This window comes from Microcaecilia unicolor, chromosome 4, assembly GCF_901765095.1.
Source record: "Microcaecilia unicolor chromosome 4, aMicUni1.1, whole genome shotgun sequence".
Taxonomy (NCBI): Eukaryota; Metazoa; Chordata; class Amphibia; order Gymnophiona; family Siphonopidae; genus Microcaecilia; species Microcaecilia unicolor.
In genome coordinates, this window is record NC_044034.1 from 290,798,389 (window position 1) to 290,819,151 (window position 20,763).

Here is a 20,763-nt window from a genome sequence, read left to right on the forward strand (position 1 = left end):
CTGGATGATTATAGTGAATTTCAGCGCCGGTTCCGGATGGTGTTCGACCTTCCGGGGAGACCCTCCTCCGTGGCGTCGGAACTGCTCCGGATTCATCAGGGAGAAGGAACGGTGGCCGACTATGCCATCCGGTTTCGGACCTTGGGCACGGAGCTGCGCTGGAATCCGGAGTCCTTGATGGCCATCTTTATGGAAGGCCTCCAAGAACGGATCAAGGACGAATTGGCGGGACGGGAGATCCCCGGACAATTGGATGCCCTCATTTCGCTCTGTATACGAGTTGACACTCGATTCCAGGAGCGAGCCAGAGCCCGGGCGGAACGGCAGAAGTGGGCACGAGGGACATCCCGGATGGGCAAAGGGCCGTCCCCCCGCCAGGAGAACCGGGACTCCACGGAGCCCGGGGAGGAGCCGATGGTGATGGGCCGTCAACGGTTGACTCCCTCCGAAAGACAGCAGCGACAGTCGAACGGACTATGCTTCTATTGTGGGAAGGCTGGACATTTCCTCCGGACTTGTTCCGTCCGGCCGGGAAATGCGCTCCCCAAGGCACCCTGAGGGGAAGGTTCTTGGGGCACTCCGCTCCCCTACCGGACTCCTTGATAACACTACCAGTAACGTTATGGTGGCAGGAGACCACGATCCAGACCCAGGCCCTGGTGGACTCAGGGTCAGGGGGCAACTTTATTGGACTCGAACTGCTGCAGCAAATGGGCTGGCCCACGCTCCCGCGGAGGCCGGTGCTGCGAATAACCTCCATCCAAGGGACTACACTTCCCCAGCCGGTCACGGAGATCACCCCCGGGTTGGGATTACAGGTGGGGGAGGATCATCGGGAGGAGGTCCAATTCCTAGTGCTATCCCGGACCATCCACCCAGTGGTTCTGGGACTGCCGTGGTTACGGTGCCACAACCCGGTTATCGATTGGCCCGGGGGAAGGATTCAAGCTTGGGGTAGTTCCTGTCAGGAGACCTGTTGTAAGGGCCGGGCTGGCAGCTGTCCGGCCTTAAATACGTTGCCTGATGAGGGACGGGTTGAACTGGGCTCGCTGCCTATGGATTATAGAGACTTTGCAGATGTGTTTAATCCCAAGGAAGCAGAGGTGCTACCGCCTCATAGGTCTTTTGACTGTGCCATTAATCTGAAGACGGATACGGTGCCCCCACGGGGCCGACTGTACAAGCTGTCCCGAGGAGAGTCCAAGGTAATGCAAGAATACATCCGGGAGAACCTGCGAAAGGGGTTCATCCAGCCCTCTACGTCCCCAGCGGGGGCGGGATTCTTTTTTGTTACCAAGAAGGATGGGTCCCTGAGACCTTGTATCGACTATCGGGGGTTAAATGCCATCACCGTGAAAGATCGTTTTCCGCTACCGCTCATTCCCGAGCTCTTTGACAGGCTGCAAGGAGCACAGGTGTTCACGAAATTGGATTTGCGGGGGGCCTACAATTTAGTTCGAATCCGGTCAGGGGACGAATGGAAAACGGCCTTTAACACCCACGAGGGACATTTTGAATATCGGGTGATGCCGTTCGGTCTATGCAATGCCCCTACGGTGTTTCAACGTCTTATCAACTACGTGCTAGAGGATTTGCTAAACTCCACGGTGATTGTATATCTGGACGACATTCTGGTTTACTCTAAGGACCCCACGGAGCATACGGGCCATGTTCGCGCTGTGCTGCACCGGTTACGACAAGCCCATCTATTTGCGAAACTCAGTAAATGCGCTTTCCATCAGCGGTCATTACCCTTTCTAGGATATATTCTGCTACCCGGGGGCCTACAGATGGAGCCCGACAAACTCCGGGCCATTCGCGAGTGGCCACAACCGTTGGGACTGAAGGCCCTACAACGGTTCCTGGGCATCGCCAATTACTATCGCCAGTTTATTCCCCAGTATTCCCGATTGACAGCACCACTGACGGCGCTCACCCAAAAGAACGCGAGGGTCCGGGATTGGCCGCCAGAGGCGCAAGCGGCTTTTCGTCAGGTAAAAGAGGCCTTCGAGTCAGCGTCCATCCTGCTGGCCCCCGATCCGGAGAAGCCTTTTATTGTAGAAGTGGACGAGTCCGCCTTGGGGGCCGGGGCGGTCATCTCTCAAATCAACCCCGGAGGCCGGCGCCAACCGTGCTCCTTCTTCTCACGTAAATTCTCCCCAGCAGAACGGAACTATACGGTCAGGGATAGAGAACTCCTGGCCCTGAAATTAGCCCTGCAGGAGTGGAGGCACTTGCTGGAGGGAGCGGAGCACCGGTTTACGGTCATCACGGACCACAAGAACCTTCTATACCTTCAAGAGGCTCAGCGATTGAATCCCCGACAGGCTCGGTGGTCATTATTCTTTGCCAGGTTTCATTTTCAGTTAGTATTCCGGGCGGCGTCCCAGAATACCCCGGCGGACTCGCTCTCCCGGGCATTTGAGGTCCCTGAAGAGACCAAGGAGGCTCATCCGATGTTAGATCCCGCGTGTCTCCGTGCGGCTACAGGGGAAGTCGCACCAATCAAGGAGTTCGTGTCGGCCGCCGACCGAAAGAGAGTCATGCAATGGGGACACATCTAGATGGGCCGGGCACTTCGGGTATCACAAGACTCTCCGATTCATCGCGAGACAGTATCGATGGCCGCAAATGAGGCGGGATATTCTCCAGTTTGTTACCTCGTGCCCGGTGTGTGCACGGACCAAGCCAGTAGGGGACCTCCCGTGGGGGACCTGCAACCATTGCCCGTACCGACCACTCCCTGGTCGGAGGTATCCATGGATTTCATCACTGACCTACCCCGTTCCCAGGGTCATAGCGTGATCTGGGTTATGGTAGACCGGTTCTCAAAGATGGCTCACTTTGTTCCATTCTCGAGCCTTCCTTCGGCAGCCTCTCTAGCCCAGGCCTTCATTCACCACATTTTTCGACTACATGGGCTGCCCAGTCGGATCATCAGTGACCGAGGACCCCAATTTACCTCACGCTTCTGGAGAGCCTTGTGCACGGCCTTGGGAGTGGAGACCCATTTTTCATCCGCCTATCATCCCCAAACCAACGGCATGGTTGAGAGAATTAACCAAACACTGAAAGGATTCTTGCGAGCCTTTGTTAACCAACGACAAGATAACTGGGCTTCTCTACTTCCCTGGGCCGAGTTCGCTTATAACCAGAGTGACCATTCATCCTCAGGGCATTCCCCGTTCTTCGTGGTATACGGACGACATCCTCGGCTTCCAGGGCCGTTCCCTTCTGCCACGGTAACCCCGGTAGGGGACCAAACCCTGGCAGACTTACAGAAGGTCTGGGAGATGACTAGGGAACAACTACAGAAGAGAGTTACCAAAGATAAAATCTTTGCCGACCGCCACCGGCGACCCGCCCCAGTGCTCCAGCCAGGGCAGAAGGTATGGTTAAGCACTAAGCATCTGAGACTCCGAGTGCCTTCCCGGAAACTGGGACCTCGTTATGCTGGACCTTTTGCTATTCAAGAACGAATTGGACCAGTCACATATCGGTTGCGGTTACCCGGGACCCTACGAGTGCACAACGCCTTCCATGTCTCCTTATTGAAGAGGTTTCGAGGGTCCGGATGGCACCCGCGCCCATCCCAAGAGGAAGCTCTCCAGGTGGCCCCGGATCCGGAGTATGAGGTAGGAGAGATTCTGGACTCAAAATGGCGGCGGGGAAGACTGTATTATTTGTTATCATGGAAGTCTTTTGGCCCCGAAGACAACTCCTGGGAACCCGTAGCTAATGTACATGCCCCAGAATTGGTTAAAGCCTTCCACGCCCGATATCCGTCCAAACCTGGACCCCGGGAGAAGGGGTCATCCGGGGAGGATACTGTCCCGTTCCGGGCCCTTACCTGGCGGTCCGCGGGCAGGAGCGGGAACCAGGGGCGCCCGTGGGAACCGGGACGGCAGGGAGAGGCTGCCGAGGGGATCGGCACTGCCGTCAGCTGCTCCGAGGCCGGCGATCCAGAGGAGCAGGCGCCGGCCTCGGAGAAGGAGATCCGCCAGCCAAGATGGCGCCGCCGGCGTCTTCGTCCTCCTCGCTGAAGCAGGACCAGCGAGGTAGCTCCGCCCACTCGCGCCGGATTGGCGCATCCACAGAGAGACTCCGCCCGCCGGACGGGAGGACCAATCCGGGTCCCTCTGCCTGTCTGGGCGAAGAGGATTGGCTCCAGCTGTTGCTATCGGAGGGACGAGCGGGGGATTTAAACGGAGACACGGAAGGGGTCCAGTGCTTCCGTTTTGTGTATCAGAAGCCACCTCTTGTGAAGACTGTGTTTGTTCCCAGTGTTCAGCTAGCCGTCCTGCTAGCCACCTCTTGTGAAGACTGTGTTTGTTCCCAGTGTTCAGCTAGCCGTCTTGCTAGCCACCTCTTGTGAAGACTGTGTTTGTTCCTAGTGTTCAGCTAGCCGTCCTGCTAGCCACCTCTGTGAAGACTGTGTTTGTTCCCAGTGTTCAGCTAGCCGTCCTGCTAGCCACCTCTTGTGAAGACTGTGTTTGTTCCCAGTGTTCAGCTAGCCGTCCTGCTAGCCACCTCTTGTGAAGACTGCGTTTGTTCCCAGTGTTCAGCTAGCCGTCCTGCTAGCCACCTCTTGTGAAGACTGTGTTTGTTCCTAGTGTTCAACTAGCCGTCCTACTAGCCTTTCCCTAAAGACTGTGTGCGGACTTCCAGCCAGGCCAGCCGTCACCCCGCGGTTCCAGCAGTCCTGCTGGCCGCCTGCAGCTGAGGGCTCAACCTTCGGTGAACGGCGGTCACCGCGGGTGAAGATTCGGGGTGCTCAGCGGTTCCCTGGGGCCTTGTGGGGCTCGGGGAGACTCGAGAGCTCACCAACACCAGATAGACATCAGAGTCACGACACTCACAGAAGTTTGGGGCCTCAGAGAGAGTTCATGCCTTGCAATATCATTGCATGTTTTCACAATTGCTCTGTGAAGGAAACTGTGTGGAGAAAAGCCAGAAATTTAGGTGACCGCACCTGGAACAATTATAAAGTGATGGTGTTTCAAAATTTGGCTAATGCAACACTTCAGCATCAGAGGGAATTGCAAGAAGTCATAAAGTACTTGCAACAGTCCAGACTGGGATACCAGTGGCTTTACCCATTTGGTTTATTATTTACATTAGGCTGCCAAACACACAAGGTTCAAACCACAGTTGAGGTGTAGAAGGCCTTATTGGAGTTGGGCTGCTCGGATTTGCCAGTCCAGGTGACTAAAGGAGCACATCAATATCACCTACTACAGAGAAATCCACTTGGCAGAGAGTTTGTTCGGGCAGAGGGCACCATGCATTGATGCCACAGTCAGAGACAGGCACAGCTACTTGATTTGCACTCTGCTATGGTTTGACTTTCATTCTCTGATTATGACTTTCCATACAGGAGCTAAATAAATGCACAATGCGCACAGTCATTTTTGGGATTGATCTAAATTGTGTGTGATAGGTGGGTTGGATGTATAGCTTTGGGGGGGGGGGGGGGAACTTTTTTGGAGTTGATAGAAGTGCTTGTTGTTACTAGACTGATAATTTTGTTAAGTCTGAGAGCTTGTTATGGGGTTATATACAATATGTTTATATGACCTTTTCTGGTGGCAATACACTGCCTCAGGGAGATTACTGACCGAAGGGGGATATGGTCAGTCAGCTAGGGGGTGGAAGGTTGGGTTTACAGGTGGGCTCGGGGAATGTTAAATGGTTTAAATGACCCAGGAAAGCGAAGTATTTTTAGAGAGTTGAAACGTCTTCAAGGGGATGTCATCATGCTTCTGGAAACACACACACACAAAAAAATAGATGTTTATTACTTCACCATCAAGATTATAGTGGGTGTTATACACGTGCTGATCCCCACGGTGGTAAAACTGGGGGTTTAGTGATACAAGGTGTCCCTTTCATTAAAGAGAATATATTTACATATACATTAAGGAGATGGTAGGTGATAGGTGATTAGGGGGAAGTCTCTCTGAGCATCAAGTAATTTTTATACCCCAAATGGAGGGGAAGGGGGAATTTTTTTAGTTTCTTACCAGAAGACCTTTCTTATTTTGCTACAGGGCATGTGGTCATGGGTAGAGACTTCAATCTATCACTAACGACTCTCAACCATTCTAAGGGAGGGGGAAGTTTGGTGCACAAACAGAAATGTATGCAGTTGGTTAAAGGTTTAGGTTTGCTAGATGTGTGGCAATTGCAACATCCAGGACAACACTCCTATACGAGAATAGATATGATTTGGTATAGTTGGACTTTGTGGCATCAGGTGCAGGATACTTACATTGAAAGTTTAAATGCCTCTAATCATGCTCCGGTTGCAAGGTTTGAATGGTAAGAGACGTCACACTTGCTGGCGATTAAACGAGTCCATACTGGGGGATACAGTAGTTTGTGCAGTTATGCAAGGTTATTAGACATGAGTTGAATGATACGGGTGAAGTATCTGACGGGACGCTAAGGGATGGTCTTAAGGTGGTGGTAGGTGGACACCTCATTAAGTGGGGCGTGACAAGGAGGCGGGGAAAGAAAGAACTAGAACTTTGTTTAAAGTGTGTCTAGAAACTCTAAACCAAGAAGGGGTGGGGGAAGACCCAGCCATTTTTAAAACAGCTACAAGCATGCAGACTAGAACTGCAAAGGATTCAGGTGTACCAAATCAAATGTGATAGACGCTTGGTCCAGCAACAGTTCTATGAATTTAGTAAGGCGGGCACAATGCTTGCCTGGCACATTAGAAAGCATCAGATTATGCATGCCATCACTAAAATTAAGGGGGCTGCAAATATTCTCTACTCTCGAGCTAGGGAGATTCAAGAGCAATTTGTTCAGTTTTATACCAATCTGATTTCTGAAACCCTTCTCCTCTTACATACAAAGATTCAAGAGTATTTAGCTAGAGCTGGGTTGTTGGGTTAAGGGTCTTAAAAAGGGGGGGGGGGGAAGCACCGGGAGTTGATGGATATACAGCAAAGTTTTAAGATTTTTGTCAGAAGTGTGGGAAACGCTTGCTAGCATGCATGAAGCAGGGATCTCGGTAAAACTAAAGCCTGGGAAAGATCCAACATTATGTGGCTCTTATCGTCCAATTTCTTTGCTAAAATTAAAGAAATGTAAACATTTTGGCAAAGATTATGGCCGATCGCTTGAGTCAGGTACTCCCACAGATTATCCATATGGATCAATCCAGTTTTGTGCCGCGACACCAGGTGGCAGATAAGCAGACACACTCTTAGTAGAATCTGGGGGCGTACGCTCGGGGGGAGTTATTAGCTCTGTTGACTATGGATGCTGAGAAGGCGTTCGATAGGCTCAAGTGGTCCTATTTATGGGAAGTGTTGCATTTCATGGGATTGCTGCAGTCTCTCTGTGAAGCTTCTGTTGCCCAATGGAGGGTATTCTTCACAATTCTCCATGAGAGAGACCAGGCAGGTCTCCCTCATGTCCCCTTTCTCCTCTTGTTATTTGCCATTGAACCAGCGGGTTTGTTCCCTGACATAAAAGGGTCAGATAGGGGAGGAGGGGGAGGAGAAGCCACAAAATAAATTTGCATATATGATATCCTGTTTTATGTGAGAGCACCTCAATTGACCCTGCCTATCATAATCAGGGAATTGAATTCCATTGGGAAAATGTCAGGCTTCAAAGTTAACTATGACAAGTTGGAATTCATGGGCATTACCATTCTAGGAAAGGAGGAGAGGTTACTAGTCTTTTCTTTTTCGCAGAATGCAGATCAGTGTTCGGTATCTGGGTACACAGATACCCAAAGATCTAAATTGTTTGCACTAAATTATACCCCATTTCATCAGCTCCGCAGAGACCTGAATAGCTGGAAGAATGGGTGATTATGGTAGGGTTTGATCTCGGCAGTTAAAATGAATTTGTTACCATGGTGGTTGTTCTTTAGCACTACCGCGGATGGAATTAATGCAGCTTCAGTCAAATTTCTAGCTTTGTATGGGGAGGGCACCCTTCCAGACTGGCTAAAGAAAGTGATGTGGGGTGCGGTAGAACTGGGCGGAAGGGAGATGTCGAATATGATATGGTATTATTGGGCAGCGAATTCAAAAGTTATATCGGTTTGGAGTCAAGAGGGACAGCTGGTTATTACCACCCTAGAACAACATTCTATGAAGGATTATTCCCTAGGGGCTGCTCTGAGTCTCTCAGTCTCACTCTCTCATAAGAGACATAAGCAACTTTCACCCCACCCCTATATTTCTCACTTATTTGCCCTATGGAGCTTCTTAAAACCAAGTTCAGGGGTTCTTGTACCCCTCCTCCCTTGCTCATGTCACTCAAGAACCAGGCTTCTTGGTAGGCCTTGGGAGGGTGGTATTTGTTGATTGAATAAGACCCCGTGGCACCCAATTTTGAGATTTCTTAGATGTTGGGGAAATGTGCTCCTTTGAGGAACTCCAAACATCTTAGCCGTGTGTGTGATAACCCACATGTTCTCAAACCTGTAAGTAAAACATCTCTCTAGCCTGGGGTGGTTTAGGGTAGACCCAGATGAGACTGAGAATTTGGAAAATTTATGGGCCTCACTGGGGAAGCTTAAGGGGACTATTTCTCATTTATATTGCGCTTGATACCGGGAAATGAGTTCTAAAAATATTCTTACATGCGGGCATGGGAAAAAAAGATTTGGGGTTTGAATTGATTGTGAGGGAATGGAAGGTGGTAGACATAGAAGTGAAAAAAAGCTTCCGTGTGTCCTTAAGGAAAATGCATATAAAAAGCGTTAACTAGATGGTATTATACGCCAGATAGGATAAGAGCTATATTTCCTGGGGCCACTGATTTGTGTTGGAGATGTGGCCTGGTCACAGGCTTTTTTCATTATCTGGTGGGCATATGGGCAGCTTCAGGGGGTTTGGCAAGGAGTTAGGAGAAGGTTGTCCTCACTATTAGACATTATATTCCCATGCAACCCTAAATGGTGTTTATTTCGGTGGGGAAATTGCAGAGACCCAAAGTGGCAGTATCACCTCAAGAGGCTGTGTTTAGCAGCGGCTAAAAAGTGTCATCGCTGCTCATTGGAAGCAAGAGAAGAGATGAATGTTGGCCAGCTGGCTGCTGAAGCTAACTCTGTTGGGGGAGGATTTGGAGAAATTAACAGAGCGCAGACTGGGGGGATATGATTCCTCTGCTGCAGAATGGGTGCACCTTGACCTGTTATGGAGGGATACTTAATGAGATAGGGAGGTGATAGGAGGGACAGGGGATGGGTGGGTACCAGCAGAGTTGGGAAGTTTACATAGGGAAGGATCGAGTGCTCTAAAGAGACCACGCAGTGCTCAGAATATGGTGGAGTACTATAGCGTGGGGGGGGGGTTGGGGAGGGGGAATACTCGACAGTTCATGATTTTCCTGGTTGTATATTTAACTTGATGTTTGTAGTGCTTTTCTAAACCTTCAATAAAAATGTAATGTAAAAAAAAAAAAAAGGGTCATTGGGTGTAGGTTTCAATTGAGGAAAATTGAGAATCTTCAAAATTTAAGGCCCCTACTAAGGCATGCTAGTGTTTTTAGCACGTGTGCTAATGTGTAGATACCCATAGGAATAGGATCGGTGTCTACATGTTTAGTATACACTAATGCTTAGCGCATGCTAAAAACACTAATGGACCTCTAGCACAGCTTAGTAAACATGGTCCACAATGTATTTTCAAAATTCTTCATTTTTCAAGGGTACACATCATTTTGTCCTGAACCAAAGTAGTTTCAAATTGCTGCAGCTGTTGTACTTATGTAGAAACTTGCTCCATGGAAGAGAGTCTCCCAATTTCTGAATTCTTCCAGGGCTGTGCCAAAACAGAACTTGCAGAGAGCTTCAAGCATGGACCACATGAAATTCAGCATTACTGTTGCAAGTTTCACCACTTTGGATACAGCACTAGACAGACCCGACACTTGTTTCCCAGTCATCCCGTCTATTGGATTCAGTGCCGTCTCAAGTGCTAGCCACAGAGGGAAAAAGCAGAAACAGGTGCCCCAAAGGCTATAGTGTGTAATACTTCCACTTCTGGAACAGTCCACAGTGAGAAGCTGCAGGTGCGATGGGACTGAGTGAAATGTCACTCTCCTGGTTGGGCTTTTCTTCACAACTGGACAGCTGTGCCATCGTGTCCTGATAATTAAAACAAAAAGAGGTAGCTGTGCCTAGCTGATAATATCTGGCCACTGCAATACGAGTCAGCTTCTTTTTTTTTTCTTCAATGCCTAACGCGAAGGGAAACTCCCACGGTAAAGTCAGAGTTAGTGTGGTAGCAACTGCACAACATGCTTACTCAAGCACCATGTAGGAGCTGCTCCCTAGTGCAGGGTATTGACCTTTTCCCATTCCCCTCAGTTCTGCAGTGGGAAGCTCCAGGCTGGGGTCAGGCATTTCTGTCAGATGGTGGTATATACTCCAGACCCAGGTGCATGAAGATATCTTCCTCACTTGTAGCAGCCAAAAATGTTTGCTGGAACACAGAACAACAGGAAAATAAGAACCAAGGCAAAACCAGCTAATTACTCCTTCTGCTCATGTTGGTAACATCACCCCCTGAACACTATTGACGTCCTGTCTGTTACTTCATGGAGGAGCCAGTACTCAAAGCTTTGTGGTAGTTTTTATTCTGCTGTAAAATTAGTGCCACCACATTGCCACAGCATGCAAATTAATGCAGTGTTAAAAACTGTGGCAATAATATACAGCTCAGCGCTAAATGTCAACTTGTCAAGTGCTCAAGTTGTGACTGGCAGCACTGAGAGGAAAAGTTAACAAAAGAAGAAAACCCCACTACAAGCATGCTGGCGCATCAGCCCCTTACCTCCCCCCCCCCCCCCCCCCAAAAAAAAAAGTATTTCTGTCTAGCAACACCCATCCTAGCCCCACATACTAACCCTGCTGGTCTAGTGGCCCTCTGCCCCCCCCCCCCAATTCTACAGTAGTTAGCAGTTCCCTTCCCACACCAAGTCCCCCACCCTCCACAGAAACAAGAGAAACACACTGGTAGTCTAATTGGGCCCCCACTCCTCAGGCCTAACCCCCCTCCCCAAACGAAGCAGGAGTAATGCCCACTTGCTCCTACCTCTAGGGTCATCATCAGCAAAATGGAAGTGCCCTAACGTATGGGGGTCTCACTAAACCAGGGCATTTGTTTTTAATGTCTGGGGCAGGAGTGTAGCTAGAGGGGCACAAGACCCCTGCTCCTTGCCCAGCATCTCTCCCTCCCGGTAAGCAGGGGTCTCAACACCAAACGCCACTGTCTCAACACACCGGTACCTTTTAAGTGCTTTAAGTTTTGTCAGCAGTGACTCTTACTCACTTCCGAGCCTTCCCTCTGATGCAAGCGCCTGTTCGTAGGACCAGGAAACTATGTCAGAGGGAAGGAATCACTGCTCACAAAAGCTAAAGGACAAGGTACCGGAGGGTTGGGGGGAGTACAGTTAAGAGACCTTCAACTGCCTGAGAGGCGGGGGGAGGGAGAGATGCCCGAGTCTTCAGTTAACAGGGCTTGGGGATCCCCACCAACCACATCACAGCTGTGCTGCTGCTGGATGGGCCTGACTTCAAAGTGGGTGAGGGAATTTGTAAGCTGGGTACGGTCAGAGCCAGTGCATGAAGCAGGGTGGCCGGGTTGGAGGGAGCTATAGAAATGCTAAATAGTAGTAGTAGTAGATAGGGTGCCGCTTGACACTGCTCCTCTCAACCAACCTTTGTACACTGCCCCTGACCTGGCAAAGTTCCCTGCACAAGAACATTATTTTGAGCATGACCGGGGAAGAGCAAAAGACCCCATTAGCACGTGTACATTAATGCGGTTTGCAGTAATGGTTTCAGCGCAAGTTAATACCCATGCAGAAACCATTACTGCTTGGCCAGTAAAACCCATGCTAATGCTTTATGCATCAGCCCCTGGGAAACCAAGGTATTACCAGACATACAAACCCCTACTGCCTAACCAGGATAAATTTAGATCAAAGACAAATTCACTCTCCTATGCAAAAAAGAATGCTCTAGAGCAGTGTTTTCCAACTTCAAACCAAGTACCCCCCAAGTCTAATAAATTTCAACAGAGTACCCCCAACCACCGATCAGCTCCTATTTTTAAACAGAAACTTAACTAAGTTAGCAACATATATAACACATATAGATAATTGGACATAATGTACAGAGTGCACTTGGAATATGGATTTCTAAATAATCTGGCCAACAGCTGTCCTGCATCAACATAAATCACATACAGCTTTTAAGGGACAACACCAACTTTTTTATTTAAATCATTTATAATTTTTCATTTTACAAGGGTCACTTGCAAACAGTAATACAGAGATGATTGCACATTAATACAATATAAGAAGAAAACAATCCCAACTAGATATATGAATTATACACAATCTTTGACCACAAAGTGAAGAAAAATAGGGAGAGTGAAATAAGACAAGGAGATCAATTAAACAGTAAACAGAAAAAAGAAAACATGGTATTTACTTGATCATCACTAGATATTACTCATCTAATACATTATTCCACATTGATCATCTGGTTGGCTTCTTCAAGACCAAATACGGCGTATAGTCAATTCATTCCATTGAGAACATACTTATTGTCCAGGTTTTAGTTAGAAATAATACATCCGATTACATTCTCTCTCTTTTAAAAACCAGAAATTAAACAATACATATACTCAAGTCTCTAATTCAAATCCCCCTGATTAAAGCAATCCCAGTTTTCACAGGCTTCACTCCTTTTGAAGTAATTAAGGAAATATTTCTGAGGAAAACTTTAGGAGTCATACCTGTAACTCTGGGAAAAATAATCTCGACATTGAATAATAAAGGTAGATGTTTTTGTGGATGATTAAAGTTTCTGGTCCATTATCATTTTCAAGATCATAACCACTTCTTGATTGTACAGAACTTCATCTGTCATATCAATTTTTTCACTCTCAGAGGGTTCAGTCAAATTTTCCATGCAACTCTCCAATAAGATCATATCTAAAACATTATTTACTACCGCCGTTAGGTCCCGAAGTGCCTTCCAGATGGTATTCAATGTAACCTCCACGGAAGCCAAAAACGCCAAGATGATTTCTCTTGAGGTGTTTAGGAGTGATTCCGCCGATTCGGGTTCTGCTGTAAACGTCCTCCGTTTTGATGCCTCTAACTCACTCCTCCACTCCTTTGGACATGGTGGTTGAATAATTCGGGAGTGATGGAGCTGTTTTTCCAGGTCCAAGAGCGTTGACGCTCCTTCACCGGCGCTAATCAAAGGACTCACCAACCCTTTCATCTGTGGGCAGTTCGATACGCAGCGGTCCCATACTTGCTGCTCAGGGGACAAAACGCTGGCCATCAGCGGCTGACCGCCAATTGTTCCCTTCCTCTCAGTTAAGGAAAATGCAATTGTAGAGAGGAAATTTACATAAAGAAGACAGAACCTCACAGGGCAGCTGGGCCGTTGGGCATAAGAAACTCCAGGTCACCATCTCACCACTCTCCCAGTTTGGGACACTCTTTGTCTGGTTTCTCCTCAGAGATATGGGTAGCCTTCAGCATAGCCCTCAGTCATTGAAACACAGAAGCCCCTCCACCACTACAAGGTGGTGTCCCTTCGGAGGGGACACCAACATTTTTAAATATATATATTTTTGTTGTTGTTACATTTGTACCCCGTGCTTTCCCACTCATGGCAGGCTCAATGCGGCAGGCAATGGAGGGTTAAGTGACTTGCCCAAAGTCACAAGGAGCTGCCTGTGCTGGGAATCGAACTTAATTCCTCAGTTCCCCAGGACCAAAGTCCACCACCCTAACCACTAGGCCACTCCATATAGTTATATTATCCCGTATCTTAAACTTGATCAGACACTCAACACACATCACAGTATTCTAGTATTCTGCAAAATAATTACAGCAATGATAAATATCCTTCATACTTCCTCTGAAGCCTAGCATCAGCCCTGCCCTTCCCTAATCCCTCCCCTTCCTGGAACCTACATAGCCATACCCTTCTCTAGCTCCCCCCCCCCCCCCCTCCAATATCCTTCCCTGCAGCCTGTTGGCTATGGGGAAAAGGCTGATGAGTGCCCAGATTTCTCCAGTACCGATCAAGTCCAACTTAAAAGTCTGCAGCACGTGAGCAGGGCAGGCTAGACTCTAGCCTCCAGCAGCCCTCATTCCTGCGTTTTGTTGTGGCTTGGGACTCGAAACCTGCTTGCTACGAGCATACATCTCTGCCTCTGTATCCCCACAGCTGCTGCTATTACATAGCTATGCCCAAACTGGAGCTCTAGATGATTTTCCCCCAGTGCAGAACTTGACCGCCATAGTAACATAGTAAATGACAGCATATAAAGACCTGAATGGTCCACCCAATCTGCCCACCAAGTCTGCCAAAAAACAAAAACCCTGCACTTTCACTGAAGCTGCAGAGACATGCTACCTTACGAATGCTTTCTGCACATGCCTCTACAGCTTCTGCACCTGGTCCCTCAACTTCTGTGCCAGGAAGCCCATGAAAGGGGGAGGAGGGGCCAAGAGGAAGCAACTCAGCATTTAGTTTGTTGAAGGGGGGGGGGAGCGTTGCCATTAGCAATTTTTTGTTGTTGTTGAAAGCTGCTTACCACGTACCCCTTGATTCTCAACCCAGTCCTTAGGCACACCCAGCCCATTTGGTTTTCAGGATATCCATAATGAACATGCTTGAGATACTAGAGACAGTATGCTGCTCTATCATGCATAATCATTGTGGATATTCTGAAAACCAGACTGGCTTGATTTGCCCCGAGGACTGGGATGAGAACCCCTGTTCTGATCTAATTATTTCTATAGCACTTCCAGATGCAGACAATGCTGTGTACATCATATGCAGGTACATTTGTCTGTCCTTAGTGGGCAATGGAGGATTAAGTAGCTGCAGTGAGAATTGAACTTAGTCTGCTGCACTTAGTATTAGGCAAAATCTGCACCAGTAGACACTGGGACAAGAGAAATTTCTATTTTCCAGCACAGTTCACAGGAGACAGAGAAGGGATACGGCCAGTGGTGTGCTGGTAAATGTTTAAAACAACAGACAGGCTCTCTCTCCCCGGTCCCCCTCTATGCTCCCCACCAAAATTGCACAGCTAGCTATAGCCAGGGAGAGAGCCTGGGGGGGGGGGGGGGGGGGGGTGGCAATGCATTACTCCTGGAAAAAAAATAAAATGATCCCAGGTTCCAATCTAATGTTTAATGTGCGATAAAATGCCATAAATAAGTAAAATAAATATAAACTTTTAATTTTGAGCACCTGATTCTCAAAGTGAACATATTCCAAACACTATAATGAAAATAAAATTATTTTTTTCTACCTTTGTCTGCTGACTGTTTTTCTGATCATGCTGGCCCAGTATCCGATTCTGCTGCTATCTGTCCTCTTAACTCCGTTTCCAGGGCTTCCTTTCCATTTATTTCTTTCCTTTCCTCCTTTCTTCTTCATTTCTGGTCCTCAGCTTCTGCCTATTTTCTTCATCCATGTGCAATTTTTCTCCTCTCTTCATCTCCTTCCTTGCTCTTCCCTCCCCTCCATCCATGCCCAGCATTTCTTCTCGTTCCCCTCCATCCACCCATGTACAGCGCCCCTTCTCTCCCCCTGCCCTGCATCCACCCATACCCAGCGACCCTCCTCTCCCCTGCCCTCCATGCACCCATACTCAGCGACCCTCTTCTCCCCTGCACCCATACCCAGCGACCCTTCTCTCCCCTGCCACCCCCTCCCGAGTTGTTAAGCGAATTCTCCTCCCTCCCTCCGGATCCGGTCCCTCACCGACCTGACTCTGAGTCACCCTGCCTTGTCCTTCAAATTCTTCGGGGCAGGCAGTCTTGCCTGCCTGCTGCCAGCGCTGACTCTCCCCCACTGCCGGATCACGCTTCAAAATGGCCGCCAAGACTTACAAGGGCGGCCTCCAGGACTTCAGCAGAAGCTAGTACCACCTCACCCGCCCCCTCCAGACCTGCTGCTACTACCACTGGTCACCTTCCTCCCTTCCCAGGTCTGTTGCCTCCACAGGCCCACATTGCACTGGTGCTGTGTCCCACCCTCTGATTACTTACTGTTGGAAAGGGCAGGATGCAGAGCACTGGATCACAGGCTTGGCACTTAGATAAGCAGGGCATTGGGTCAGGGGTGCTGATCACTGGCTCAGCCAGAGCTGCAGATGTGTGAATTGTGGAAAAGGCATTCACAGCCCCAGGGGAATGATGCCCCACTTGCTATGCAACACAGACACCTAGTGGTCAGAGTCCTGCTACATAGCTCCCAGCTGAGGCTAAGTGAACTAGAGGAGGGTATGAAACAGGAGAAAGTTACCATGAGCTTGGAGAAATCTGCTGGAAAGACCAGACCAAGAATCAGTGATGGAGACCAAGATCATGCAAGTTGGTGGTTAAGACTGTACACAAGTGACCATAACCAACAACCTGTCTTGGCACCCTTATGTCCAGTGATGGTAGCACTGAGAGGAATGTTAATTACGAGCTTAACAAAGTAGCATCGGTATTCCAGTGAATGTGTTAAATATGGGCAACAATACTGATGAAAATTAAGCTCTATGAAGCCAACTGATTTAGGTCTGTGAAACATGGAAAATTATTAAGACTACAGCATAAAAACCTGTCTCGGTAAGACAGTGTTATCAGTGAGGAGATCTTAAGTGACTCATGGAGGCTACAAGGTATTGTAGCAGAGTAAAGGGGTCCTGCCGGCAGGACATATTCTAAAGCTGCAAATATATCCCCAAACTGCAATGTGACGATGCTGACAAGTAGGAAGAAAAGGACGGACAAAAAAAAAAATTAATGTAACACATTCCGATCTTGAAGTACCTTGCTACCAATGGAGAAGAGAAACTGGTGCAGCTAAACACACTGAATACTTAATGCACAGGTAAACCTGTCTAAGCTATCAAAGGATAACAAAAAAGATTTTAGGTCAGGAGGGAAGAAATGCCCCTACACTTACTATCTGCTGAGTTTCCAGGTCAGCACAGACAGGTGACTACTGCAACACAGGAGGAGTGCAAAACAACAACAAAAATAAATACAGTTATTGATATTGGATAATGTGAGTTTGCTAGGGGATGCTGTAAGAGATGACTCACTTTTGGGGGCTGTTGATAATCTGTATTAATGGACGGTTATCCGGCTGTTTTTGCTGTACAATGTTATTTTGTCAATAAAAATTTTAAAGTTGAAAAAAAAAAAAAAAAAGAGAAATACAGCAATACATTTCAGAAATGTTGTTAAACGACTCCTTTTCCGAGAGGACTAGTCAAAATAATCTGTAGGGATGGTTTTTAAATGATTTGATTCAGGACTGATTTAAGAATTCAATGCCCAAAGGCAGGACCAGAGGGTGACAGCAAAGATCCTCTCCTGGACTTCGGGCAGGTTGATAGGAGCCCTGAGGAGACTGGAAAGAAGGTGGGAGTTGTATGGCCCGAGTGCCTCTGAAGTGGCACTAATGGATGACGAAGTGGGAGATGGCTCATTTTCAGCCTGGGTGCTCAGTGCCCTAGGCAAATTACCTATGCCAAAATACAGTGCCAACCCACATAGCTACAAAGCATGTTATGTGTACTGTACCAGACTATTGTGCTAATTTTCAAGGTATACAAAAAAAATAAAAATAAAAAAAACCACCACATTTTGTGCAGATTCTCATTTAAAGGTACATACTTCTCAAAAACAATTTCAATCCCCACCACCCCCACTAAGAAAAGCAGCCTGTTGCACTAGGCACATATTTTAGTGTTGATTTACACAGATCAAAGGCTTTTTCACTGAAGTTATTTTAAAAATTGCTCAATAACCCAACTTATTTAGGCTTGACAAGGACCCCCTGTGTTACAAGAATCTGTATGACAAACTATTTGGTAACAGTAGACAAGTGTAAAGCCAGCATAACATTAAGAGACAAAATTTTGTTCTGTGTCAGACCTTATACTCTTCTGTATTTCCTCCCCACCCCACAGCTATTTCTCATCCTTGCACTAAACTATGCCCATCACAATCCCATTAATTCAGTGATATAGTGCCATAACTTGTACCTGAACCGTGTCGTAGAGAGCGTGGCTGTTCAGCACCATCTTCTTCTCATGAGAGCTGAATCGACGCAGCTCACGTTCAAAATGCTGCCCATCAGGGGAGAGAAGTGGAAAAGGACAGAAAAGAAGGAACAGTAAGAACAGAGGCATGCACAGATTTCAAAAGAAATTTCTTCTACATTGTTTCATTTTCCTGTACTACAAATACAGTATCAATTCTTACTTTACAAGCTATATTTTTCCATTTCCTCTCAGTAACTGCTGGGGGGGGGAGGGGGGTACTCATGTCCAGCTGGACGCAGGCTTGAAAGATGTCTTCCACTCTTTACGTCACCATTGGGCTGTGCTATTGTCTTCCCCCCACCCCCCCAGGGTGCACATTATCTACCTGCAACCTCACCCCGCACCTTGCTGTCAGGAGACCCAAGCTACAGAGTCAGTACAAGGTTAACATGCTCTTTCCTTGGTTATCTCCATCCATCCAATAATCTCAACTCTAAATGGATAGAAAAAAATCACCCCCCCCCCCCCCCCCCCCTTTTTGTGCTGCTCTGGTGCCAGTGGAGCATGGCATTCTCTCCTATGCCAAGCTACTAGATAACTAATTATGTAGTATAGTGCTGGAATTCTCTTCAGAGCTCTACAAGGAAGATATCCCTGCATTTAGGCCAGGTATGAACTCGGGGAGTTTAAGCAACTTCCTCAATGTTACACGGAATGATGGACAAGGGACCAGAACCAGGGACTCTGGGCATCAGTTCTGTACGGGACGTCTATGCTGGGCTGTCATCTCTAATGGCTCTCCTGGTAGTAACTGTAGGTCTGGGGGTGAGCAATTTTCAAAATCATTCCTATAGGTAAAGCAGTGTCTACGTACGCTCTTGTAGAATACCATGTAAACTAACCCACACTGAGCTAATGTGTTTGCAGGGGTGGCGATAGGTAGGAGCAGAGACAACGTAAATACATTTGTATTTTAAGAAGTACGTGCAAAAAATGGAGATGCAAGTGTCCACCTGTGGACGCTGCAATTGGGCAGGCAGGATTAAGATTACCCTTTACATTTAGGAAAAATAACTGTATGTAGGTACTGGGCAGGTTTAAAACAGGCTTCAGATCTATTACAGCCACCAGCTGTCCTCTCTCTCTCTCTCATTGTCCCGTTTGACTCAATTCTTACCCACCAGCTTTACTACTCAGTTAATTACCACTCACTTCTCTTGTGGTGTGCAAATGGCTTCTTGCTTCCTTAACATACTAAAACTGCAATGTGATGAACACTGATAGGTGGGAAGAGAGGAAGGATGGGCTCCACCTTAACCAGGATGGAACCAGGCTGCTGGCGCCAACTTTCAAAAAGGAAATAGAGCAGCTTTTTAAACTAGAATTGGGGTGGAGAGGCCACGCGACAGTCACCCAGGAGCACATGGTTCGGTGGGGAGTATCCTTGAAGGATACTATTCAAACAGGACATTCAGGGAATCGCAGTAAAGAGGTTTCAACAATGCTAAAAGTAAGCCAGGTGTGCTTAATGAGAGAGCAGGATAAAGGATGCACATTATCCCTTTCAACTTCTAAGCAGCTTGTAGATCAAAGGGAAAAAACACAATTTGAAGGGCCTGTATAGAAATGCTAGAAGCCTAAAAAAAATAAGATGGAAGAGTTGGAATATATAGTACTAAATGATGAGGTAGATATAGGCATCTCAGAGACTTGACAGAAAGAGGACAATCAATGGGACACTTAGAGGATCAAATTTGAGGGGGGGGGGGAAGGTTGCGCTATATATTAGTGAATTGAGTCAAATAAAAAACATTCCACGTGACACAGATAACTGTGTGGAATCATTATGGATAGAAATTCCATTGTGTGAAGGGAAGGAGTATTCTTGTAGGGCTGTACTATCATCCACCAGGACAGAAAGAACAGACGGATGAAGAAACATTTAGAGATTAGGAAAGCTGGCAAATTGGGCAATGCTATAATAATGGGCGATTTCAATTACCCCAATATTGACTGGATAAATGTTACATCAGGAAAATAAATTTCTAGATGTAATACTTCTACTTCAGGAAGCAGGTGAAAGCTTGTCTCTTCAACCAGACCTTTAAAGGAAGAAGTAACTAACTCGTTAGTCTCACTCACACAAGGAGTGACTCGGGCTGCATATACTGTAGCAGGACATGTTTATCCACTTCTACCCTAGCCAAGATAATATTTAACCATTTCTCTGACCTCATGTGCAACTTTCTTTAAATCAAATCACCTTACTTTCTAATATATATATATATATATATATATATATATATATATAAGATCTTTGCTTTACCCTTCACTATCAATTAAAATGTTCCATTATGTATTGTGTTGACATTGTAAGTAGTATATTATGCCATACTTTGTATTGTTTTTGAATATTATTTTATTGCTGTAATTGTCTATTGCTCATGTTTGATCTATTCTTACTGTACACCGCCTTGAGTGAATTCCTTCAAAAAGGCAGTAAATAAATCTCAATAAATAAATAAAACGACTGCTTCTTGGAGCAGTTGGTCCAGGGACAAGAAGGGGAGCCATTTTGGATCTGGTCCTTGGTGGTGTGCAGGGCAGAGTGCGAGAGGTGGCAGTGTTGTGTCTGCTGGGAAACAGTGATCATAACATGATCAAGCTTGAGCTATCTGGGATGAACCCGCAAAGG

General features: G+C 47.2%; 1 protein-coding gene across 2 annotated transcripts in view; it reads right to left on the minus strand.

Annotated features, from left to right (window-relative positions):
• Positions 1-5,971: 5,971 nt before the first annotated feature.
• POLM (DNA polymerase mu) overlaps positions 5,972-20,763 on the minus strand; it is a 49,756-nt gene continuing 34,964 nt past the window's right edge. For both annotated transcript variants that reach the window (XM_030201677.1, XM_030201676.1), the window contains 2 exons: positions 18,069-18,152; positions 5,972-10,460 (listed from right to left, as the gene is read on the minus strand). In XM_030201677.1, coding sequence (XP_030057537.1) covers positions 10,374-10,460; positions 18,069-18,152 — 171 coding nt within the window. In that variant the 3' untranslated portion in view covers positions 5,972-10,373. The remainder of the gene's footprint in view (positions 10,461-18,068; positions 18,153-20,763) is intronic.